The sequence below is a fragment of the Vombatus ursinus genome, unplaced genomic scaffold, assembly GCF_900497805.2.
Source record: "Vombatus ursinus unplaced genomic scaffold, bare-nosed wombat genome assembly UNPS02014801.1, whole genome shotgun sequence".
NCBI classification, from domain to species: Eukaryota; Metazoa; Chordata; class Mammalia; order Diprotodontia; family Vombatidae; genus Vombatus; species Vombatus ursinus.
The window spans coordinates 1,604,994-1,628,817 of NW_020954579.1; the positions used below are offsets into that span (position 1 = coordinate 1,604,994).

Here is a 23,824-nt window from a genome sequence, read left to right on the forward strand (position 1 = left end):
TGATATTCTCAGGTTTCTCTGAAACCCCATCCCTTTCATCACTTCTTACAGCGCAATGTTATTTCTTTACTTTCATAGGCCATAATTTGCTCAGCCACTCACCGATTGATGGGTACTTCCTCAGTTTCCAGTTTTCTGATACTACAAGAAGAGTTACTATAAATAGTTTTATACAAATGGGTCCTTTCCTTCTTTCTTTGATCTCCTCGTGGGAGACTCTTTCACCAGCCAACGAACTTTGCCATCTGTTGCCTCACTTCTGTCCTGATCTGTCAAAAAATTTTAGCAGAAAATAAGAGGCAAAGGGTTGTCTATATTTTGGGTGGAGGATGGATGTGATAGGAGCACAGAACTACCCCTTGTCATCCAGTGCAGCTCACCAGTCATTTGAGCCCAATTTTAATGTGCCTACATCTCTCCCATCCCTGGGATTCCCCAAATTTTGTCCAGGAGACGACAACAAAACTGTCGCCTCAACCGAACGTTAGTGACTAGTGGCCTCTGACATGGACCAAGTCTGTAACTCCACAAAGGGTTCTGTGTTCTATAATGGACCACACAGTCTCCCACAGTCCGAAAACTCTTTGAATAATTCTGAGATCCCAATGCCTATATGGCCCTGTTGTAACTGATTCTTTTCCCTCTCATAGGTGAGAAGCGTCACTGCTTTGAGGTCAATTATAATTCCGGCTACATGTATGAGAAGGAAAGTGAAATGATACAGACACGGATGATGGATCAGGCCATTAACAATGCCATCACCTACCTTGGAGCTGAGGCCCTGCGTCCCTTAGTGCAGACCCCTCCTGCCCCAACCTCAGAGATGGTCCCAGTTATCAGCAGCATGTACCCCATTGCACTTACCCGCACAGAGATGCCAAATGGTGGCCCTCAGGACCTAGAGAAGAAAAACACCCACCTATCAGACAAATGCCTACCTTCTGAAAGAGGTCTCTCCCCCAACAACAGTGGCCATGACTCCACAGACACAGATAGCAACCATGAAGAACGCCAGAATCATGCCTACCAGCAGAGCCACTTGATCCCTCCGCGGGCCAGAAATGGGATGGCACCCCTGAAGGAGCTGCCCCACTCCTATGAACTCCTCAAACCTCCACCCATCTGCCCTCGAGATACCATCAAAGTGATCAACAAAGATGGAGAGGTGATGGGCGTATTCAGGTGTGACCACTGCCGAGTCCTTTTCCTGGATTATGTGATGTTCACCATTCACATGGGCTGCCATGGTTTTCGTGACCCTTTTGAGTGTAATATGTGTGGGTACCGGAGCCATGACAGGTATGAATTCTCCTCTCACATTGCTAGAGGAGAACACAGAGTCATGTTAAAGTAAATAGCTCAATTCTCTCTCAGAGATTTAAGTATTGAGCATCATTAAAAAGCAACAACAAGAAACAACTAGCACCTCCACTTTGCTGAAGCTATAGCACGTCAAGTTATTTTCCGTATCAGTTCTGATATAAAAAGTGTAAGGTCTTCATTAACTGCCTAAGGGATTCTGCACTTCAGTAACTCTTGTGGACCCATTGTGTTACTACTGAGAGATGGGTTTTTTATAACATTTTTTTCCCTCCAGGACTTTATATTACTGGACTAAAAGCAGGGGAATCTTTAATCATCGCCTTCTACAGCGGCACAACTCAAATCTATGTTAATAAGTCTGACATCCGTTCAAATTTCAAACAGTCCCCTGGCTGTGCTCTATGAAAGCTTGGAGGTGACATGTATTCAGCTCCATAAACGGGGAAAATTGGTCTTGGCCAGAAAACTGACTCAGAATTTTGCATGTACTCAAATCTTGGCCTACGTTGATTTTTTTTGGCGGGGAGAGAGTAGGAGAAGGTATTTCCAATTGCTGTATAAAGAACAGGACTAGAATAGCAATGCAATAGTTTATGTGATCGGGGGATCTAATCTAGCATTTGAAGACCAAAAACTCAACACCAAATCTGCTTTAGACCAGCAGCGCCCTCCAAAACAGTTGTGTGTTCATCCTGCTGCTTCTTCCTACTACCCTTCCTCCCCTAATTCTCTAAGAACTGTTTCGGGTTCAGTCGACTACTCTGAAAGGAATTCTATATAAGGAGAGTCATCTTTTATAAACAAAGACATATGGTCATTAAAACATAGCAAATTGTCCGTTATGGAACTCAGCATCAGTTTCCTTTCCCCAAAGATGGGAAGAGGGAGTATCTAAGAGGGAAGAGAAATGGTTCAGCAATTTAAACAGGAGAAACAACTACCTACATGATCAATCAGCAAGCATTTTATTAAGTACCTGTTGTATGCCAGGTACTGTGTTCTTCTGACCCCTCACCATTTATTGTTACAAAGTGGAGGTAGACCTGCCAACCAAGCCCTACTCGAAAATACTGTAAAATTAAAAAAAAAAACATTGTTTAGTTCTATATTACCTCCTCCACCTCTAAGGAAGGTTAGGTAATTCCTGAGAGATCATAGGGATAATGTTTTTCAGGCCAGAAGTTGCCCATCAGGAATAGATAGTTCTTCTGATGCCATGAGATCTTTGGTTTACATTTTGATAGAGCTGACCCACTAAGTTCAACAAATATTTATTAAGTGTCTGTTTTTCAAAGGGCACTGGGCAGAGGCTTTAGGGATACAAAGATATAAAATTACAGGAGTCCCTGCCCCTAAGAAGCTCATATTCTAGGTAAATACTTTCTGGTCTGTTCTCCATCAAAGGAAGTATATCAATCACAGGTCTAATGGAGAGGGAGTTGATAACTCTTAATATAGAAGAAGGATACTGTGGAACAGAGGAAGGAGCCTTGGACTTAAGATATTTTGGATCTAGTCCTAGCTCTGCCACTACCTATATGACTTTTGCCAAGTTGTCACACTTCTCAGGAGCCTTGGTTTCCTCATCTGTAAAACAGGGTATCTGATTAGACAATTGCAAAAGTTCCTTCTTACTCTGACAGTCTGATTTTGGGATGAGTACAGATCCTTTTGAAGCTTTCTAATCTATTAGAACTAAGTGGGTAAAAGTTTTTATATATGTAATTAATGTATATGTGTATGTATAATTAATGTAGGTATATTGCACATTTATTTGATGGTAAGGAAAATGTATTTCGGCTTTTCCATAAACATCTTCAGGTCATGAGGGAGATGAAGAGGGGAAAGCATCTTAATTCTCCCCCAAAGTATGCGGAAAAAAAAGTAATGCAAATAGCTTCTAGCCAAAGAATTTTTGATCTCATGTTATGAAAAAAGAATTCTGCTTAATGGAATAATTCTGTGCTGCCCATTTACAAGTGAGATTAAGCTTCCTTGAGCATTTCTACTAAATCTCAAATTCCTGGCAGATTAAAGATTTATGTAGATCTGTGATTTCATTGGTGTAGGGGGCTTTTGGTGAGAAAACTCCCTCTACCAAGGCAGATCTACTATTGTTCTGAGATTTACAGTCTTAGAGATTTGCCTGAGGCACTGAGACTTGTCCAGCACCACACCGCTGATAGGTGTCAGAGACAGGATTTGAAACCAGGTCTTCCTGAGAACAAGGACAGCTCTCTCTCCATGACTACGTCTACTCTACAGTAGCTGTAACTGTAACAGGGTGTGGGCTCAGAAGGGATAGCTTGTTAAATTGCACAACTATGAGATTGAAACATATGCAATTTTCATATGCCATTTATTGAAAGGGTTCGGCTTGTTTAGATAATATGAGAAGTTAAATATTCTGCCCTTGATTGTAGAAATCACAAATCATCCTTTGCAACTTTGCCTTTTCTCACTGGTGAAACTCAGTAGTTACTTGCTACTTGGGATGTTACCCAGGGGCAATAGGGGTAGCTTGCTATAATGGAAAGAATCTTGGACTTGGAAGTTCAGAGATCTGGTTTCTAGTTCTGACTCTTCCTCAAGCTCACTGTGTGACCTTGAATAAGTCATTTAGCCTCAGTGGGCCTCAGACTCCTTTATCTGTAAAATAATGGTATCCAACTCTTAGATCCTGTGTGCCTGGATACTTCTGTCATTTTCAGTCAATCACTATATGGTATTTGACTCTGTGCCAAGTGAGATTCCCCAGTAAAAGAGTAGCTTCTCATATCATTCTTATGATTTCACAAATTCTTTTTAAATATTTAGGGGGTTGGGGAAAAGAAAGAGTTTGGAGGTGAGTGTTAGGAAAAGAAAAGCTTATCACCTTAATGAAGAAATTCTGGTGAAGAGATGACTCTTACACCTCAAAATGGTGACGAGACTTGTTCCACCAACCACAGAAATATTTTATAACCTTCTTTCATTCACCTTGTTCTAATGCCCGATTGATTTCCTGAATGGTGCCCGTTTTAGTAGAAATACATTCTTCTGGAGAAAGATGGTGTTAAGTCACACAGAACATACTTTTAAATATTAGACTTCCAAGGATGGGACAAAATGCATCCAATTTAAGTGATACTTTGCCTGTGAAAATTATTCACTTTTAGTGTCATAGTCTAACCCTGACAGTTACCCATTGGAACTCATGAAACCAACTATTCTTTCTGAACCCACTATGGTATGCTTGTGTTAACACCTTGCTTGTTGGGGGAAAAAAACCCCTTGAGAAGATGAGTGGAAAGGAGGGTTTGGCTCAGAGCTATAACCTAATAGCTTTCTTGGGACTGGAGAACTTTTGCAGTAGCTGCAAATAGATATTCTATTAGCAGTTACTTTGCAATCCCAGGACCTGGGAAGATAGAAAGACTGTCAGCTCTGTACTTCTGCTTTCCCACCAAGTCTCCTGCTAGGCAAGGATTCTACCTCCTACCCAGGAAGCCATAGGAAGATAAACAATCAGCCCCTAAAAATTTCAAGTGAAATTAAGGAGACAGGTGTGGCATGGGTGTGGGAAAGGAAGAGAATAATTTATGAAAGGGTCACTGAATAGCAATTCCTTTTTTTGTATAGATGCAGCATACTTAGTTTTGTGGAACAGTTCTCTTCTCCCTCCTTCCAATTTAAAAAGCCCTCCCTATATTCCTATGATCACACTCTGAAAAAAAGCAAACTAGCCTGATATTTTTCTTACTATTTTCAATTCTTGCCTCCCTAGCTCCTAACTTCATCACTGACACGTTTTCTTATTATTAAATGTAGTAGTGAGGCACATGCCACATTGACTTGAAGATGACTTCTAATTGAAACAGACCACTTTTAAAAAATTTGTAATTACAAAAATTTACTTTCATTTACATTACCACCAAAAAGAGAAAAAATCTCATTTTCCTTAGCCTGTCCCCTCTCCCTATGTCTGGCTAAATATAGGGGTGTACATATTGAAAGGGAAAATACATTACTGAGAGATCCTAGGGCAGGTTGGAAGAGTGGAATAAAGAAGTAATGTGACCTCTCTGAGAGGGGATGATCACTGATGGGGAGCTTGGGCCTCCAGGCTATTCAGACTGATGAAAGAACTTGAATCTCTTAGAAGTTCAAGAAGATAAATGAAAATGGAGTGAAAACCAGAATGATATGATTTTTTAAGGGACCGGGGCAGCTCATCATAGAGTTAGAGGAAGAAGATGAGTGAGAAATACTGATAACTGGGGAAGGTTTAGGAGACTGGGTTCTCAGGACAGAGAAAAAGTTAGTTGAGGAAGTTTATGTGGGTAGAGATCAGGTGCAAATCCAATTAGGGATTGAAGGAGAAGGATTTCAATCTATTCTCAGCTACAAAGGGACCCTACTTTTGTGGAAGTACTGAAGAAATAGGACTGGTCATAGATAGTTGCAAGGAAAAAACAGTGGCCCTAAACTACGGGGAGCAAAAAGAAGAGGCCTAATGATTAGGAAAACCTGGAGGGGATATGTTTATGCTTGTTAAGGCCATTGAGTAACAAGCTACCTGTCACTTACTTAAGCTGTGTGCAATTTGTACCACAAGACTTCCTCACTGGTGGAAAGTTGTTTTCTTTGCACTAGGAACTGGTTAGCTGCCTGTTCCCACCCAGTTCATTATTGGTATATTATTGGAGAAACCAAATGGATCAGGCTATGAGTCAGTCCGAAAGACATCGATGAGGGAGGAAAATTTGTTCTATTAGATCATAATAGTAAAAAAAAATTATTCATTTAAAGAAGTAGCAATGAACTAGCCATCTGTTTGCTAGTTCCCATGAACATCCATTCCTCACAGAGGAGAGAGCCCGAGCTCGGAAAAGGATACCAAATCCTTATAGTCACTTCATCCAGCAGTTCTAGGCCCCGAGGGCATCATCCAGCAAAATGAAACAAATTATATTTTCAAAGGTTTTTTTCTCTTAAAATAACTTGGTCTTCTGATGTTTGGGGGCTATATGATTCTTGGTGGGTTGAAAGGGAATGCCAGCTATGAGAGAAGTTAGTGATAGAAGTATATGCATATACCTACCTCAGGGGATATTATGAGGAGTCAGAACGAGCTCTGGTTCTGGATGAAAGTTCACTCAAGATGGTTGTATGTTCTGGTGATTTACTATGCCAGTGTCCCAAAGACTTCAGAAGGTATAATTTTGAGCCCAATCCAGGGTCCTGAAGTTGAACTAGTTGCCAGGGGAGGCAACTTCTCAATACTAAATATTGACACTGGTTTATTCCTTGGTTTTATTTCCTTTGTATTGTTTTAAGGTATAAATGAAGAACATTTGTCAAACCTTTCCAGCCCTTTAAGAAGGGAAACCATGTTAATTCATTAGCATTAAGTACCCAGACTCTTAACTTGATGTATGCAGGGAAATAGCGTGCACTCTAATAGGCCTCTAGCCAGTAGCCTCCAACAACTTAGCGGTTTTTTCTCAATCAATGCCCTAGAACCTCTTTCTCCTACTACTTTTACTCTGAAATGCCTAGAGATGCTCCAACTGACCCCTTCTCTTACCTAGCCCCATTCTACTCTCAGCCTTCCTACCATCTGTAACTTTTCAAAGTGGACCAGGTTCCTCACCTCATGCAGTAGAGGCAGAGAGCAATCAGATTCTCTATTTTCCTAGGTGGGTAATATAGAGCTTGAGTGTCCCACAAACACAGCAGAAGCCTTCTAGCTAAATCATCCAGCCTTGTTTCCATCTCATCTCTGGATTTTTCCCACATCTTCAACTTAGTAAGATAACAGATACAAGACATCTCCCCTCCACCCCTTTTTTGGAAGACCTATCCTTACCCTGACTTACGTGTATGGAAACTAAATAATTGTGGGTTACAAGTGGTTAGTGGGTCATTTAAAGAGCAGACACCCCTTCAGCTAGACAAGTGGCTTTGAATATTCAAGTTCTCAGGCTCTGAGCAGGTATGAGGGATCATTTTAGCAACTGGAAAAACCAAGGCTTTATTTTTAACTTTTGGTTTCCAAAGCCACAGGTGTGGTCTGTGGATGGCCCTGGTCGCCTGAGTGACTAGGGTGACACTGAGAAAGAAACTGAGGTCTCAGCCTCAGGTTGCCTTCCCACACATTAGTGAATAAATGGCCCTCTAAGCAGGAGAAAAGGTGAAGTAGAGGACTATGTCTCACCATGTTGTTTTTTGCACTTGTGTGACTTGAGCCCCTTGTTAAGCAGTTCTCTTATTACTGATGCCACTATCACCCTCCTTGATGTGTGACTTCCCAAAACACCCCCATTCCCAAGCAAGCATTGCTGTCATCCCCATCCCACTTCTGGTGACCCTGTCCTTTGTGTGAATCCAATAGTCCAGCTACTTGAAGTCCTTCCATTTGTCACAGCAAGATGTCCAGATCCTCTAAAGACCAAAGCTTCTGTAATGTAGCAGTGCTAACCATTGTCCAAATTTCAATATGTCCTTGTGTTAAGAACAAGGTTGTTTGGGTGTTTAAAGTTTCTTTATGATTTTTTTAACAGGGAAAAAAATAAAAAAAGTGGTGTGTTTGAAACTACACGTGTTTGATGCATTTGGTTTGTGGAGGGTTTTAGACTCAAGAGGTTACTATTCTCTTTGGATTACAGGTATTATTCTCTTTTAAAAATGAAATATTTAAAGGTCCATATAAAAGCATCTGAAGTATTCTGTTCAAGGATCCTAATAACAAGCAGGCCATGTCACAGGAGACCATTTTCCTAGTCCAGTCCTAGTGCCAAGACATTGGGTCTCCTCCCACTCAGTCCTTCCAAGTGATGGCATCCACACCCATCCTTAGCTCTGCTGTTCCAGTTCTCTTGGTCTCGATCAGAAAAGAGAACCCCTCCTCGCAAAGAGCTTAGAGAATGTAGAGAGTAACAGTTTTTCTATTTTCTCATGGTGGGGAAAGCAATAATGACCTAGACTTCTGGATTCCTTGATCCATAGCCTAGCATTGGAAAGCTGAATCCCACAACTTTGGAGTGAATGTGTGATTGGCAGGGAGTTAAAGGGATCCCACCTGGAAGAGAAAAGAAAGGTTACATTCTTCTCCCTTTGCACAGACCCCTTTCCCTCAACTTCCATTCTTTCATTTTTAGAGTTTAAGTAATCAAAACCATGAGAAACCCAAGTTGAACTCTAAAGCTTAGTCACAATTAAGAGTCTGTACAGTTTTAAAAAACTAAGATACCAAGTCCTTGGTATGTTTCAGATCAGACCAAGGCCCAAACCCACAACATATGAGATGGGGAGCTCTGAGGGAAATGGATTAAACAACCTGCCTCTTTCTCTGTTCATGAGTCTCCTAGAAAATCCTGATTGTAGTTAGAGAGGTAGCTTTAGTCAAACTGATACTAATTCCAAGCTTGGCCAGCCCAAACCTGGGGAGTAGGACTGGAGAAGAGGCCATACATTTCACGTGAAACATGCGCAAAACAATATGGAGATCAGTATGAAATCTCCAACTCGGGCAGTTTCTTCAGTAGGCATCCAGTCTTGGAAAGCATATCCACCTCCCTCAACCTCATTGTAGTTCCACTAAGTTAAAATAATAATAGCTCACATTTCTGTGGTAAATAGCACAAATATGTTACCCATTTTCCTGATAATGAAAGTTTGAGAAGTTGTTGAGTGGATTTGTCCAAGATCATGCAGATAAATGGCAGAACCATAACTCAAGCCAATGACTCTTGACTCCAAGATCACTGGTCTTTTCACTACTCAGCTAGATCAGTTGTCTCGTGGATATGGGTATTCCCTCCACCATCCATGTTTTCTCATTTTGTTGCACTCCTCTTTGTTCATATCATCCCACAAGTTCAAGACATGGTGTCCATCCACTGTATTGTCTTCAGCATAAGGATACCAAAGGCAATGTATTTAAAAGCAGAAGGGCTCCTGGAAGCCCAAGACTACTCTGAGCTTCCTCCTCTTCTTCATCCCCACCCCTCATTTCTAGCCCCAAGCACTGAGAGGGAACAGCTTGGGGGTGGGAGGTGGGGGGACAGGGAGTCTCATTCACCAAGGGGCTTTAGCATTTAAAGAAATACTCTCTAAACATACATATGAAACAACGGGCTCATTGTGAGCCCCTCTGGAAAGAGAGACCAAGTGATGTGATCTTTCCCCTAGAGAACCAACCCTACTCAGAAGAAAAAAAAAATCAAAGATTAATTTATGCAGTGTCTCATTTTCCAGATGAAAAAACTGAGGCCCAGAGACATTGCAATGGCTTGCCCACTACCATACAGACAGATTAAGGATGAGAGCTGGCTCATTTGAACTCAGATCTACACCTAACTGTAGATGGCTCCTTCTACATAAATTCATCGATAAACATTCATTAGATACCTACTATGTGCTAGGTGCTGGTAATATAAAGTCAAAAATGAAACAGAAGATAGGTTGACTTCATTTGTTCTTGGAGACCTTGTTTAGTGCCTGTTCAACTGACTCACTCCCTCCCTTTTTTCTCCCATGGGGTTCATGGGTTAGGTTGGCAATGGGGGTACCCACCTGTGTCTTTCATCACCATCACTCCCCTTAGCAACTGCTAAAAGCACCCTTCATACATGGCTCCACAACAATCATGGAATTGTGGAATCATGGAATCTTGGCCTGGAAGGGATCTCAGAATCCATGTAATCCACCCCCCTTCACTGTATAGACAAGGAAACCTTTCCCTTCTCCCAAGTAGCATTCTAAACAGCCACTGGGCTACAACAGCCAGCCCCAAAATGAGGGGAAGAGGAGAGTATCTTCTCAGTTCTTTTTCATTTCATTCCCCTGATCTCCAGAGCCTGAAGAAAATCCCAGAGATGACTGGCCATCAGGTAGGGAAGGCACACAGTAGTCCCAGAAGGGAGGCAATAGAGAAGTAAAACTGAACAAGTCACCCACCCCTCCCCAAATCACAAGTCCTGGCTACTGAGACATTCCCAGCTCAGACAATGATTTGCATAAAAGCCCCCAAAATCGCACCTGGGGAGGGGAGATCACTAGGGTGAGACTCCCTACATGGGGAATGGAAGTTAGGGGTTGGGGAAGGAGGTCAAAGAAAGTCCCTAGAGGGTCTGAGGTATTGAGATTGTTTATTTGAAAAGTGAGTTTTAGCTTATTAAACAGCTCTTCTCCCTTGTCATGTCTTCTTTTGTGGTGACCAAAGGAAAGAGCACTGGGGCAGAAGGGATGGAGGTGAGAGTTTGTGACATGTGGCTCTCCTCCCTGCCCCCTTGCACAAAGTATGGGGAACAGGAAGAATTGAAGACAACCATTTCCCATCATCTATACCCCACCTCCTCCCCTTGCCCCCCTGGGCCCAGCAGAGCAGCTTAGTCAAATAAACCACAGCTCTGAGGGTGGCTGGTGGATGGGAACTGGGGGGGCCGACACTACCAAGATGTCTCCTCCCCCAAAGTTGTTCCTTCCACCATTTCAATCCCTTCCTCTCCCAACTCCCCTTCATTTCCACACCTCCACCTGGGCTTAAGGTCTAAAAATGCCATCCCCCATGCCCGCTGGAATTATGTTGTCTGGCCCACACAGGTCAAATCTCTGCGTTCATTAGCTCTACCCTGGGGACTTTAGGGAGGGTCAGTGGCTCTCGGGGCAGAGGAGTGGAGGCAATGACCTGGGAGTCAGGATACCTGGGTTCATTCACTGTGTCCTTCAGCAAGCCATCATATAGACTTAGAGTTGAAAGGGGCCTTGAATTTCATCTAGTCTGACCCTGTTACTTTACAGATGAGGAGACTAAGGTTCAGAAAACAAGGATTTGCTCATGGTCACACTGCTAGTAAGTCTCAAAAGTGGGATTCTACCTGCATTAGGATGAGAACAATGACCTAAAGGCATTGAAAGGAATACTTCATTTGGAGGCAGAAGACCTGGGTTTCCATCACCAGCTCTGTTACTTCCTGAGTAACCTTAAAGCGAGCAAGTCACTTAAACTTGACTCTCTTTCTTATCTGTAAAATGAAGGGAGTTGGAACAGATGATCTCTGAGATGCTATCTCCATCTTCCTCAGCCCACATGCACACACGGCTTCATCCTCTCCCAGGGAAAGTTGAGTTCTCTGTTTTCCCCTCCATCCAGAGTCAAATGTTTGTCCAAGGCCTCCCTTGAGGAACTTGGGTTCCCCAAAGATGGTCCGTCTAAAGTGCTGAGAAATTAGGTTAAAGGTATTAAGTGTTTTCTGGCTCAACACAACGTGAGGCCTTTGGGTAGGGAGAAGGGAGTTGAGGGCAGGAGGGGGGCGTCGGGCACTTTCTCAAAAGTTCCAGAATAGAACCTGCAAAGGGAAGGGGGTGGAGGAGAAACATTGTCTCCTGAGCAGTGCAGACCTGGAAATGCTGGGTTTCTGAATGTTGCCATTGAATGAGGGAGTTACTCCCAACTCCCACACCTCCTTGCCCCATACCCTCTGCCTCAGTTTTTCCACTTGAAGCCACAAGGGCCCAACCCAGGGTGTGTGTGTGGGGGGGGGCCGACCCGGATTCCCAGGCGCTGGGTAGGGGGGGGTGGTTTGAGCAGGGTCCAGGGGAAGGAGGTCGCAGCCGCATCCGGAGGTGCCAGGGCAGGGGGCGGTGTAAGATGGGAGATGGGGGGGGGCGGTGATGAAAGGAGAGGGGCAGCGGCACTTCTGAGAAACAGCCCCAGCGTCCCAGCAGCCCACAGCCCCCCTCCTGTCCCCTGTGGCTTCACAGCTAGCTCCCTACAGCCACCCACGGATCCGTGGGGCCCCTCCGGAGGCTGGGAGGTCCTGATGGAGGCGGAGGGTGCTGAGGGGGAGGTGTATAGTGGGGACTGGAGAATAGAGGACCAAAACGTTTAGTACACAGGAACCACTTAATAGAACAGACAAGAAAGGGCTCTGGCTGTGTGATGCTGCACAGGTCGCCTGACATTCTTGGGTATCCCTCGAACCCTCAGTTCACCACCCTGGCCGTTGAGCCGAGGAGGCCGATGAGGATAAGGTGGGGGGGAGCGGGGTGAGAGGGCAGACTCACTACGACGATGACACCCTTGGCTGTTCCCACCTGCCCCCTTCTCCCTCGCCGCACCCTGCCCAATATAGAAACACTCCTATTTCACCCAGGGCCAGAATCCAGAAGTGAAACTGCACCCACTCCCCCACCCTGTTACGGCTTAGCGACCCCACGGCTCCACCCTTCCGGGAACCAGCCGCCCTTGGATCTCCAAGCGTCTAATAGATATTAGCCTTGCCGGAGAAAACTGGGGCGGGGGGAGGGGGAGGGGGAGGGGAGGAAGCACTCAGCCGAGGAACGGAGAAGTGGGGAATGGAGGAGAGGGGAGGAAGGTTATATGTCTGTCTTTGTACTCTTCATCTCCCGCCTCTGGATATCCGCTCGGAACCTCGTGGGACCGGAGCTGCCAGAGCCGGGCGCGGCCGCCTGAAGTTCCCACGGATGGTCACTGGGTGTCACTACAACCGCACGACTGAGCTCGGTTCCGGGGGTCCGGGCGCAGGGAAACCCTAGGGCTCCTTCGCAGCACCTGTTTGGAATCCCCGCCGCACGCGCGCCCCACCCACACCCACCAGCAGCCCCATTCCGCGTGCACCACACTCACGTCCGGGTAGCAGCCCCGAGCCCCAAACACATGCCCTAAGCCAGACAGGTGTTGCTTAGCATTTTATTGTCCAGACTCCTCCAAGGATCTCTCTCTCCACCAGTATCCGCTTGGGTATCTCTTACCAGCTGGCTCTTTCCGCCCCGCCGCCCAACCCCCTCCTGCCCGCCCCAGCCAGGCGCCTTAGATCCTCGTAGTGTCAGGATGTCGGGGTCTTGGAGTCCGGAGACCCGGGTTCCACTGTGACTGTGTGATTTCGGACATATTCCCATCCCTCTCTGGGCCTCGGTTTTCCCCTTTGGAAAATGAGAAGGGGGCGAGGGTTTGGACTAGACGGTGCCAAGTGTGGGTTGCTGGTATCTCAGCAGCTGAACAGGAGGGAGAGAGGAGACCGGGCGGCTCGGACTCCTCCATCCAGTCCCTCCAACACCACAGACCCACACGCACAGCGCGCCCGCCCTAGTCTCAGAGTCCGGGTTCCAGGACACTCCGTTGGGGGAAAGGGGGTAGGAGGGGATTCCCGCGATGGGCACTGAGGGAAAGCGAACGAAGCCTCTTCAAGCTTGCCCGGAGTCCGGCGGGGCCGAGGGACAGGCTGGAGACCAAGGGGACCCGGTTCGGCTGAGGCCGAGCAAGCGTAGAGCCTGGCGGAGCTTGCGCGCCTTCCAGCGGCAGAGGCGCACGGCGTGAAGACTGGCCCGGAGCAGTGGTCCGTGGCGGAACACCAGGCTGTAGAAGGCGGCGCCCGCCAGTTCCCCCGACGGGTCGGCGCGCTTCAGGGCCAGCATGGGCGTGTAGGCCGGGTTGGTTTGGTGGCGGAAGGGTGGGCGGCGGGCACAGATGACCTTCAGGGTGTGCTGCGAAGACAAAGCTTGCCACTCAGACTTGGGGATTTAGCGCCCTCCCCTGCACTGCCCTGCAGCACTGCCGTCGGGTGGCAGTATAGTGTCTAGAATGGGGCCCTGAGGGCAGCGATAAATAGGCTCACGGTGAGAGACGGCCTGAAGTAATGGGTAGAGGCTAACCCGGGAAGAGGGATCGGAACGATGGGTCAGAGGGAGGAGAGCATAGGAATCACCCGTTTCTACACTGCACCAGCGGCTCCAGGAAAGGGGATGGCTTTTGGACTCAGGAGCAAAGAGTGTTTGTTGTTTTCCTAGAGATTGGAAAGGTGGGGAAGGGAAATTTTACAGGTGGGGCTTAGCGAAGCTGTGATGCCTAAAAGAGATGGCTTGTTGGAGCTTTCCAATACCCGGGAGGAGTTCTCCTAGTTGGGGAGTGGGACTGGGAATGGGGGCGTGAGGGTAACGGAAGACAGATATGTTCTTGCAGAAGGACACCCACCTCGGCCACATCCTCAGGGCTCTGGCTCAGGCTAGCAAAGAGAGCCCGGGAATTGGGCAAGTAGATGCGGGTAAAGATGTCTGCAGTCTCGGAGTCAGTGCCAACACAGTCCACCTGCTCCACCCCGGAATACAGCTTTCCCTCGAACTCTGAGGTCACAGGGCCTGGCTCTACCAGTGTTACCCTATAAGGAACCGCCCCCTGCCCTGACCCTCTGGGACTCGATCCTCAGAGTCACCCTCATGCCCAGTTTAGTGCCAGAAGGAACCTTAAGCTTCATATAGCCCAGGGGTTCTTAACCTCTTTTTTGTGTCCTGGACCCTTTTGACAGTCTGGTAAAGCCCATGGACCCCTCTCAGCATAATGTTTTTAAATGTATAAAATAAAATATGTAACATTACAAAGGAAACCCACTATACTGAAATAAAGATGTGGGTTGTTTTTTTTTTTTTTATTATTTCTGATCCAAGTTCAGGGACCGCCTAAATTTATCCATAACCCCCCTAGTCCAACCCCTTATTTTGCATAGGAGAAAACAGGCCCAGAATTTCTGTGGCTTTCATACATTAACAAAGCCAGAATTTGTACTGGGATCCTGACCCTGCCTGTATAGAACACACCACCTGCTGCCCTCCAGTATCTCCTTTAACCTGTGAGGCTGGGCCAGCCCTGTGTGCCAAGAGCTGAAATTTCCAAATACCCTCAACCCCTCTGCAATTGCCATGTCTCCCTGTCTTGTTCCCTGCTAGTCACTCACGAAATGTTGAACCGAAGTGCTTGTACCAGGAGACTCTCACAGAAACCCTCCACTGCGAATTTGGAGGCTGCATAGATATCATTGAACATGATGCCTGATGGGGTGGATGGAAGAAGAAAGTGAGGGTGTCCACAAGTTCTCCTGTAGTCCTCAAGAGTCAGATGTTTAGATCTGTCCAATTCTTAAGAGCCTCTTCCTATGGTGTGTGACACCCTGACCCCCAACTAGCTGTGTTACCCAGTAACGGCCCCAGAAATTGATAAGGAGAGAAAAGCTTGGGTCTTACACCACTTTACAGCCACCACCATCTCCAATCTCCAGTGCCCCCAACAGCTACCTTGGCTCAGCTCAGTTCCACGCCACCCCCCCTCTCCCCATCCCATCCCATATTATCATCCCTTTATCCCCATCCCATACCCTGCAAGCCCATGATGCTGCTGATAACCACGATGTGTCCCCGGCGTTGGCGCTTCATGGCAGGCATCAGTGCCCGAACCAGCTGCACCAACCCAAAGAAATTGGTGTCCATAACCTGGCGCATGTCATCCAGGGACAGTGACTCTAGGGGCCCGATGAGCCCTATGCCTGCATTGCTGACTGAGAAGTGGGACAAGAGGGAGAGTCAGGCAACTGGAAATTCCTTTCCCCCAACCCCCTCCCCAGCACAGGTTATCTATTCCTGGGGCCATTTAGGTGTAAGTCTCTACTTATGCAGGATCCCTTCCCTCGGAAAATTAACATCTGCTACCATTTCAAGCATTGCCCTGCCTCTGGGCAGTGATAATCTCTCCCCTCTCTCAGCCCAGATTCTGAGGCACAGAGGAATGTTATTAGACAATTACCTTGAGATTTCAGCCCTCCGAATTTTTATAGTTTATCTGTAAAAATGGGCATACTATACTACCTGCCCCACAGAGTTTTTCAGATCAGCTCACATAAGGTATATGAGTCAGCTACTCTTCCCCAGGAAAGGTGACTATTCCTATTCCCACTGTCCCGACCCTTGAAGGGCCTCCATCATTTTACAGTGCCAGCCTCCTGATTGACTCTCCATGGAAGCCAGGAGCAACCTCTGAGCACTGCACTGTATGTACCTCCATCATTGAGTCCCAGACTTTGTCTATTTTCCCCCAGATTTCTGAAGTTAATAAGTATTCCCATCCTCCAACTTGAGTTTGCTCTTTTGATTCTCCCTTCCACAATTAACAGCTGACTCCAAGTTTTTTGCTAAGGTTGTTACCAAAATAACACACTTGAGGTCTTTAAAGAACAAAATAAAATACCACCACGACCAAAGGCAATACAGCAAGGTGGGCCGATAATATCTCTAAGAGGGGGAATGTAGACTGTTACCAACAACAGACTTGAAAGGGATTTGGAGACGTGGGTTCTAGGGGCAGCTAGGTGGCGCCATAGTGCACAGAGTGCTGGGCCTGAAGTCAGGAAGACTCATCTTCCTGAGTTCAAATCTGGACTTAGACACTTACTAGCTCTGTGACGCTAAGCAAGTCACTTAGCCCTGTTTGCCTCAGTTTTCTCATCTGTTGAATGAACTAGAGAAGGAAATGGCAAACCACTCCAGTATCTTTGTCAAGAAAATCCCAAATGGGGTCATGACTGAACAACAGCAGATATGGGTTCTGGGGCTGGCTCTGGGACTAACTAGCCGTGTATAGGATAATAGAGAGAGCTGGAAGTGCCGCCTTTTAGTCTAATCCTTTAATTTAATCAAGGGGGAAACATAAGCCCGGGAAGTTTAAGTGATTTGCCCTAATGAAGAGTGTAGAGGTGGGAGAAAGAAAAATATTTGTTAATTTTAAAAAATTTAATCCTATGATCTCTTGTGGGTCTCAAAGTCTGTAATTTTATCATCAGGATCCCCCAGCACATCCATGCTGCCCCCACAAAAACCTTCCCCCACCAAAAAAAAACTAACCAACCCTTGCTCCCAGCCCTCTCTTTTCTGGCTGTCTCTTCCCATTGCCTAAGAAACTGGCCTTCCCAGGATCTTAACTAGTCACCAAGGATGTCCACATATTGTCCTGGAAGCTTATCCAGGCAACGAGTGATAGAGCCCTCGTCACAGACGTCCAGTTGCTCAATCTCTAGGGTTTGTCCCAGGGCTGATCCAGCTGCTTCCTCTAGGGGTCCACGGCAACTCAGGTCCCTCATGGTGGCCAGCACTGGGTAGGATTAGGGAGTGAGTAATTCAATGTAAAGATTGTGCCCCAGGAAAAGTTATATTGAGTGGGAGTGAGAGGCAGGGGGGAGTAAAAAGGAAAGAGCCACAAGAGAGGGCTCAAGTGCCCAGCCACTGGTACCCTGGCATCCCTGGGGCATATCTGGCTAGATTGTAAAGTATAAGGGACTTTAAGGATCAATTAGATGGGTATCCAGTTTCCCCCCATATATTCTGAATGGAGTTTGGAAGAGTCATTACCTTTAAAGCGTCCCTGGGAATCAGTGGCCAGTCTCACAGCCAGTGCCAACCCGATGCCTGAGGAACAGCCAGTGATAAGGACTGTTCTGGGAGCCATGGGGGCACAGCAGGAACCAGGATCAGTCTTGGCATTTGCCCCCTGCCCTACTCTCTGTCTCCCTGCTGGGCTTTTCTCTAGCCCTAATAAAGGGAGGTTTTAATCTGTCCCTCCCACCACAGGGCACTGAGTTTCCAAGGGTTAAATCCTTCTGTAGACTCCAAATCTGAAAAGCAGATTACAACTTGCCTCTTGGTGCCTGCCTGGACCCTGGCACCAAGCTCCCCACATGTAGGGGATTAATCAGACTGCTGAACAGGCGTGGGACAGAACGGTGGGGGCTCAAGTCACGAGCTGCCCTGTGGATGCCAGATGTAACCAGGTGGGTGTCAGGGCCAAACGAGCAGATAAATTGCCTTTGGGTCATTTCAGGACATCTCCACCCCTTGCTGGCTCTCAGGTCAGAGGCAGGGAATCTTTCCAGGAGAGACAATGAGGTGTGGCCTGGTACAGAAGCCACTAGCCTGGGAGTTAAGACACCCAGTTTCCAGTCTTGGCCCAGTCTCAACCAGTCAAGTGACCCTTAAATGCAGGCAAATTACTTCCCCTTTCTGTGCCTCTCTTTCCCCCTCTGTAAAATAAGGGGATTAGACAGTCTCAAAGCTCCCTTTCCAGATTCATGTGGCCACCTTCCCAGTGTCCTTGGCAGTCAGGAAGCCCTTGAAATCAGACCCTCAAATCTCTTAGTTTCCTCTTGCAACAGAAGCCAGATCCTACTTCATCCTCTCCCTGCCCCCTCTGCCTTCTCTTACACAGTCTCCAACCCAGCTCCCCTCAACCCTTCCCACAAGAAAGAACCCAACCAGAGGTCCAAAAATAATTTTTATTGTTACTGGTATAAAACAAGGCTGATCAACTGGCCACTCAATCTGTACAAGGGTGGAGATGCCCCTACCCCTTGCCCCCCAGTTCTCCCATAATGCCCTGCCCCAGGATCCACAGCTTTGGAGACTGAGAAAACCAGGAGCTCAGTGCTGGGGGGAAAGGGGGAGAAGCCATTCCAATAGTATTGGGTTGAGAATGGGGCAGAAGGGGAGGGAGAAATTCCTATGCCTGGATGGGAAGGAGAGAGGGAAAAGGGGAGTGACAAGACTGAAAGAGTGAGAGAGTAAAAAGAAAGGGAAAAGAGCATAGAAAAATAGAGAAAGAAAAAGGAAAGAGAAGGAAGAAATAGCAGGAGAGAAGAGGAAGGGGCTCCTTACTGATATATGCATTCCCACCAAGATCCAAAGTGCATTGACTCACAAAGCCTGGTCTTTGAGGAGTCAGACAGAAGTGGGGGTATGTCTTCCAGTGCTGTTGAGGTACAGGGTTGGTGGGGGAGGAGAAGGATCCCCCGATTGTTTTGGCCAGGAGCAGGGGAGAATGAGAGAGACAAGATACCTCTCTCTATGGGAAGGAAGAATTGTCAGGAGTCACTCAGTCAGAGGGCCACCCGGGTGCAGCAGTGACGAAGTGGGCAAGGCAGGATGCCACGGTTGAGCTGATGAAACTCCACCAGCTGCAGGAGGTCAGTAAAACGTGTCTGCCCTTCATCCATGCTGAAGTAGAGGCGGCCCTCCTCCTCACTCTAGTGGGGTATGGATGGAAGCAAGAGGTCAGGGAGACAATGGTTTACTTGGAGTCTCTCTCCTGCCACCCCCTGCCATGCGTTCCTGTACACTTCCTCCCAAGAGAGGACCCAACAAAGGTTCCACCCAACACTAACTCTTTCCTCAAGTAGCCTTTATCAATTCCCTCCTAGCCACCTACTCTTCCAGCCCCTAAGTCATTCAAGGACTTCACCAGATCCTCGTGGAATGGGGGAGGAGGAACACGTGGAAGACTGGGTTCCTGGGATTTATTGGGGGATTCCACTGGGCAATTAGGAAAGGGGAAGGAGATCTGTTAGCAGGAAAACCTAGGGAATGAGTTGTGGGGATGGGAGCCCCTAAGGGTGTGTGCGAGAGGGGGTCACTCACCGGAAGGATGAGGTAGTGTTTCACCTTCTGCAAGTGACACAAGGACAAGACAAAACCTTGGGGGTTGCGCTGACTCTCCCGTACAAGAAACACACTGCCAGGGCATGGAATGAGACATATCAGTCCCGGTTCAATTAGGTATTTCTTCTCATACAGCCTCACACCAACATGGGATCTCACTACCCAGAAACCTGCCCCTATTGTTCCTATACGCCTAATCTTACCCATCAACCAGGCCCTGCTGTCCGATGAGCCTCTGGGTGTCCTCCCGAGAGATGCGGCCATGGAACCAGGGTTGGGAGCGGTGAATGGCTGAGAGGAGGCACAGGAAGAAGGAATCAAACACCTGATTTCAGGAAAGCTTTTTCCTTAGTGAAAACCCTCCTTCTTCTTTCTCCTCCCCCTCCCCCACCATACACATTAAAGTCCCCTTGAGAAACCCCATCAATCCACAGCAGCATGTCAAGTATCTTATCTCCACCAAAGCAACAGACTCTCCTACTCCACGCCTCCCACACCAAGGCCCTCACCTGAGCTGAGCGTGCTGCCGGGGCAAGGAGTAGGCAGGCTATATCTGTGATTGGTCTTCTTCTAGAAGGAGGTGAGAGCAATAAAAGAAGAAGGAACCAGTTGGTGGCTCAGTTTCTCTTTAAGACCCTAGAGTCTTGGAGCCGCTAGGCAGCACAGTGGAGAGAGCAATGGCCCTGGAGTCAGGAAGACTTGAGTTCAAATCCAGCCTCAGACACATAACACTTACTAGCTGTGTGACCAAGGGCAAGTCACTTAACCCCATTGTCTAGCCAAAAAAAAAAAAAGACCTTAGAGTCCTGATTCCCAGAGGAAACAGTCTGGGATAGCTCTTCCTGGCATGCCAACAAAACTGAGGGTCCTTTCACCTAGAAGGTGAACTTCAGGGGCTGGGCAAGAGGAGGAATTTTTCCTTTCCTACAAAATTCGGTTCCTTACATGAAAGAGGCATCAAAGCACACAAATGAGACCTAAAGCTTAAGTGTGACACAGTAGAGATACATACATACATACATACATACCAGGAAAAGAGAGAGACAGATTCAGAGAGGCAGAAATACAAATAGATAGACAGAGACAGAGAGATAGAGACGAAGAGACACTGGGGATGTAGGAGTTCCTAAACTTTTTGTGTCATGGAACCTCCTTTGGCCATCTGGCCAAATCTATGGACCCCTTCTCAAAATATTTTTTTCTTTTTTTCAATTAATTTATTTTGAATTATCAACAATCACTTCTATAAGCTTTTGAGTTTTAAATTTTTCTCCTCCTTCCTCCCTACCTCCCTCCCCAAGACAGCACGCAATTTGATATAGGCTATACATATACATTCCTATTAAACATATTTTCACATTAGTGATGTTGTAAGTAAGAATTAGAACCAATAGGAGGAACCACCAGAAAGAGGAAACAAAACACAACAGAAGAAAAAAAAATAGCAAATAGTATGCTTCAATCTGCATTCAAACTCCATAGTTCTTTCTTCTTTGTGGATAGCATTTTCTATCACGAGGCCTTTAGAGATGTCTTAGATCCTTGTGTTGCTGAAAAGGGTTAAGTCTATCAATATTAGTCATCACACAACATGGGTGTTACTATGTTCAACGTTCTCCTGGTTCTGCTCACTTCACTCAGCATCAGACCATACAAGTCTTTCCAGGTTTTTCTGAAGTCAGCCTGTTCATCGTTTCTTATAGCACAATAGTATTCCATTACATTCATATACCACAACTTATTCATCCATTCCCCAATTGATGGGCATCCTCTCAATTTCCAATTCTTTGCCACCACAAAGAGAGCTGCTATAAATATTTTTGTACATGTGGGTCCTTTTCCTATTTGTATGATCTCTTTGGGATATAGCCCTAGAAGTGCTATTGCTGGGTCAAAGGGTTATATAGCCTTCTGGGCATAGTTTCAAATTGCTCTCCAAAATGGTTGGATCATTTCACAACTCCACCAACAATGCATTAGTGTTCTAATTTTCCCACATCTTCTCCAACATTTATCATTTTCCTGTTTTGTCATGTTGGCCAATCTGATAGGTGTGATCTGATACCTCAGAGTTTTTTTGATTTGCATTTCTCTAATGAATAGTGATTTAGAGCATTTTTTCATATGACAGTAGATGGCTTTAATTTCTTCATCTGAGAACTGCCTGTTCATATCCTTTGACCATTTATCAATTGGGGAATGACGTGTATGCATCCTATGTCATGGGGACAAGCTAGAAGCATTTCCAATAAGATCGAGAGTAAAACAAGGATGTCCATTATCACCACCATTGTTCAATATTGTACTGGAAAGGTTAGCTTTAGCAATAAGAGAAGAAAAAGAAATTGAAGGTATTAGAATAGGCAAAGAAGAAACAAAGCTATCACTCTTTGCAGATGATATGATAATATACTTAGATAATCCTAGAGAATCAATTAAAAAACTACTTGAAATAATAAATAACTTCAGCAAAGTTGCAGGCTATAAAATAAATCCACATAAATCATCGGCATTTCTATATATTACCAACACAGTCCAACAGCAAGAGATAAAAAGAGAAATTCCATTTAAAGTTACTGTAGACATAAAATATTTAGGAGTCTACCTACCAAAACAAACCCAAGAACTATATGAACACAATTACAAAACACTTTTCACACAAATAAAGTCAGATCTAAATAATTGGAAAAAGATTAGTTGTAGGCCGAGCTAATATAATAAAAATGATAATTCAACGTAAGCTAACTTACTTATTCAATGCCATACCAAACTACAAAAAACTATATTATAGAGTTAGAAAAAATAATAACAAGATTCATTTCGAATAACAAAAGGTCCAGAATATCAAGGAAACTAATGAAAAGAAATGCAGGGGAAGGTAGCCTAGCCATTCTAGTTCTTAAATTGCATTATAAAGCAGCAATCATCAAAACTGCTTGGTACTGGCTAAGAAACAGAGTGGTGGATCAGTGGAATAGGTTAAGTATGCAAGACACAGTAGTTAATGAGTATAGTAATCTATTATTTGATAAACCCAAAGACCCGAGCTTCTGGGATAAGAACTCACTCTTTGACAAAAACTGCTAGGAAAACTGGAAAAGAGTATGGCAGAAACTAGTCATAGATTAAAATCTCACACCATATACCAAAATAAAGTCAAAATGGGTTCATGATTTAGATATAAAGGCTGATACTGTAAGCAAACTGGGAGAACAAGCAATAGTTTACTTATCAGATTTACAGAGAACAGAAGAATTCATGACCAAACAAGAGATAGAGAACATTATGAAATGCAAAATAGATAACTTTGATTACATTAAATTGAAAAGTTTTTACACAAACAAAGCCAATGCAACCAAGATTAGAAGGAAAGTAGAAAATTGGGAAAGAATTTTTTTTCTTTTTCTTTTGGCTAGGCAATGGGGTTAAGTGATTTGCCCAGAGTCACACAGCTATAGTAAACGTTATGTGTCTGAGGCCGCATTTGAATTCAGGTCTTCCTGACTCCAGGGCTGGTGCTCTATCCACTGTGCCACCTAGCTGCCCCTGGAAAGAATTTTTACAACCAGTCTCTGATAAGGGAGTGAAAGGGAAGGAGGGGGAAGAGAGGGAGAGGAGAAAGCAGGCAGAGAAAGAGAGCAGGGAGAGAGGAAGGAGGAGAAAAAGTGAGAGAGAGGAGAAAGACAGAGAGAGCACAAGCATTTATTAAGCCCCCAGAATCATGGGCAGGCACTAGGCTAAATGCTGGGGCTACAAATATAAGCAAGCAGAACAGTTCTTATCCTCAAGGAGTTTATATTCTAATGGGAGAAGACAATGCTCTTAAAGGGGAAGGGGGGGAGGTGATTCTAATATTTACTCACTAAATGAGCCTGGGAAAGTGTCCCAAGCTCTGAGCCTCAAGCCAAGGGCTAAAATGGCTGTTGTGTATAATATGTCTTGGTGAACAGAGCTCTGACCAGGCAAAAATCACTAGTCCTTGACTTATGGGTATGAAGGCCCAGGCACCTTTGGTCCAGGCTAGTGCCTTTAAAGAACCCCTTCCAATTCCTAGGCCCTCTGCACCTGCTGCCTCCCTCCTCTCCCCACCTTCTGTTCTCACCCTCCAGGCTTGGGCTTCTTCCAGTGCTGCACTCAGAGCCTCTCTGGGATTCTCAATGACCCGTCCAGCACGACCAGAGAAATCCATGGCCACCAAAGTATTGTCTGAGACGCTCCTCTGGGGCAGGAAGGAGAGGAGAGAGAG

General features: G+C 45.8%; 3 protein-coding genes across 10 annotated transcripts in view; 1 reads left to right on the plus strand and 2 right to left on the minus strand.

Moving 5' to 3' along the window:
- The window catches only part of IKZF3 (IKAROS family zinc finger 3), an 86,630-nt gene extending 78,727 nt beyond the window's left edge, over window positions 1-7,903 (plus strand). For all 5 annotated transcript variants that reach the window (XM_027872703.1, XM_027872704.1, XM_027872707.1 and 2 more), the window contains one exon: window positions 651-7,903. In XM_027872703.1, the coding sequence (XP_027728504.1) occupies window positions 651-1,354 (704 nt within the window). In that variant the 3' untranslated portion in view covers window positions 1,355-7,903. The remainder of the gene's footprint in view (window positions 1-650) is intronic.
- A 5,215-nt stretch (window positions 7,904-13,118) lies between these two features.
- LOC114051052 (retinol dehydrogenase 8-like) lies at window positions 13,119-17,691 on the minus strand. Its single transcript, XM_027873186.1, has 6 exons — window positions 17,500-17,691; window positions 17,081-17,242; window positions 15,477-15,656; window positions 15,060-15,153; window positions 14,303-14,486; window positions 13,119-13,815 (listed from the first exon to the last, which is right to left on the minus strand). Exons 1-6 carry the CDS (start codon window positions 17,594-17,596, stop codon window positions 13,516-13,518), a joined length of 1,017 nt encoding a protein of 338 aa, XP_027728987.1. The 5' UTR covers window positions 17,597-17,691; the 3' UTR covers window positions 13,119-13,515.
- Window positions 17,692-18,712: 1,021 nt separating this feature from the next.
- The window catches only part of GRB7 (growth factor receptor bound protein 7), a 34,710-nt gene continuing 29,598 nt past the window's right edge, over window positions 18,713-23,824 (minus strand). For 3 of the 4 annotated variants that reach the window (XM_027872621.1, XM_027872620.1, XM_027872622.1), the window contains exons 11-15: window positions 23,681-23,797; window positions 20,088-20,148; window positions 19,782-19,869; window positions 19,558-19,651; window positions 18,713-19,166 (exon numbers count right to left, since the gene is read on the minus strand). In XM_027872621.1, the coding sequence (XP_027728422.1) occupies window positions 19,020-19,166; window positions 19,558-19,651; window positions 19,782-19,869; window positions 20,088-20,148; window positions 23,681-23,797 (507 nt within the window). In that variant the 3' untranslated portion in view covers window positions 18,713-19,019. The remainder of the gene's footprint in view (window positions 19,167-19,557; window positions 19,652-19,781; window positions 19,870-20,087; window positions 20,149-23,680; window positions 23,798-23,824) is intronic. The other variant, XM_027872623.1, reaches the window with a different exon arrangement.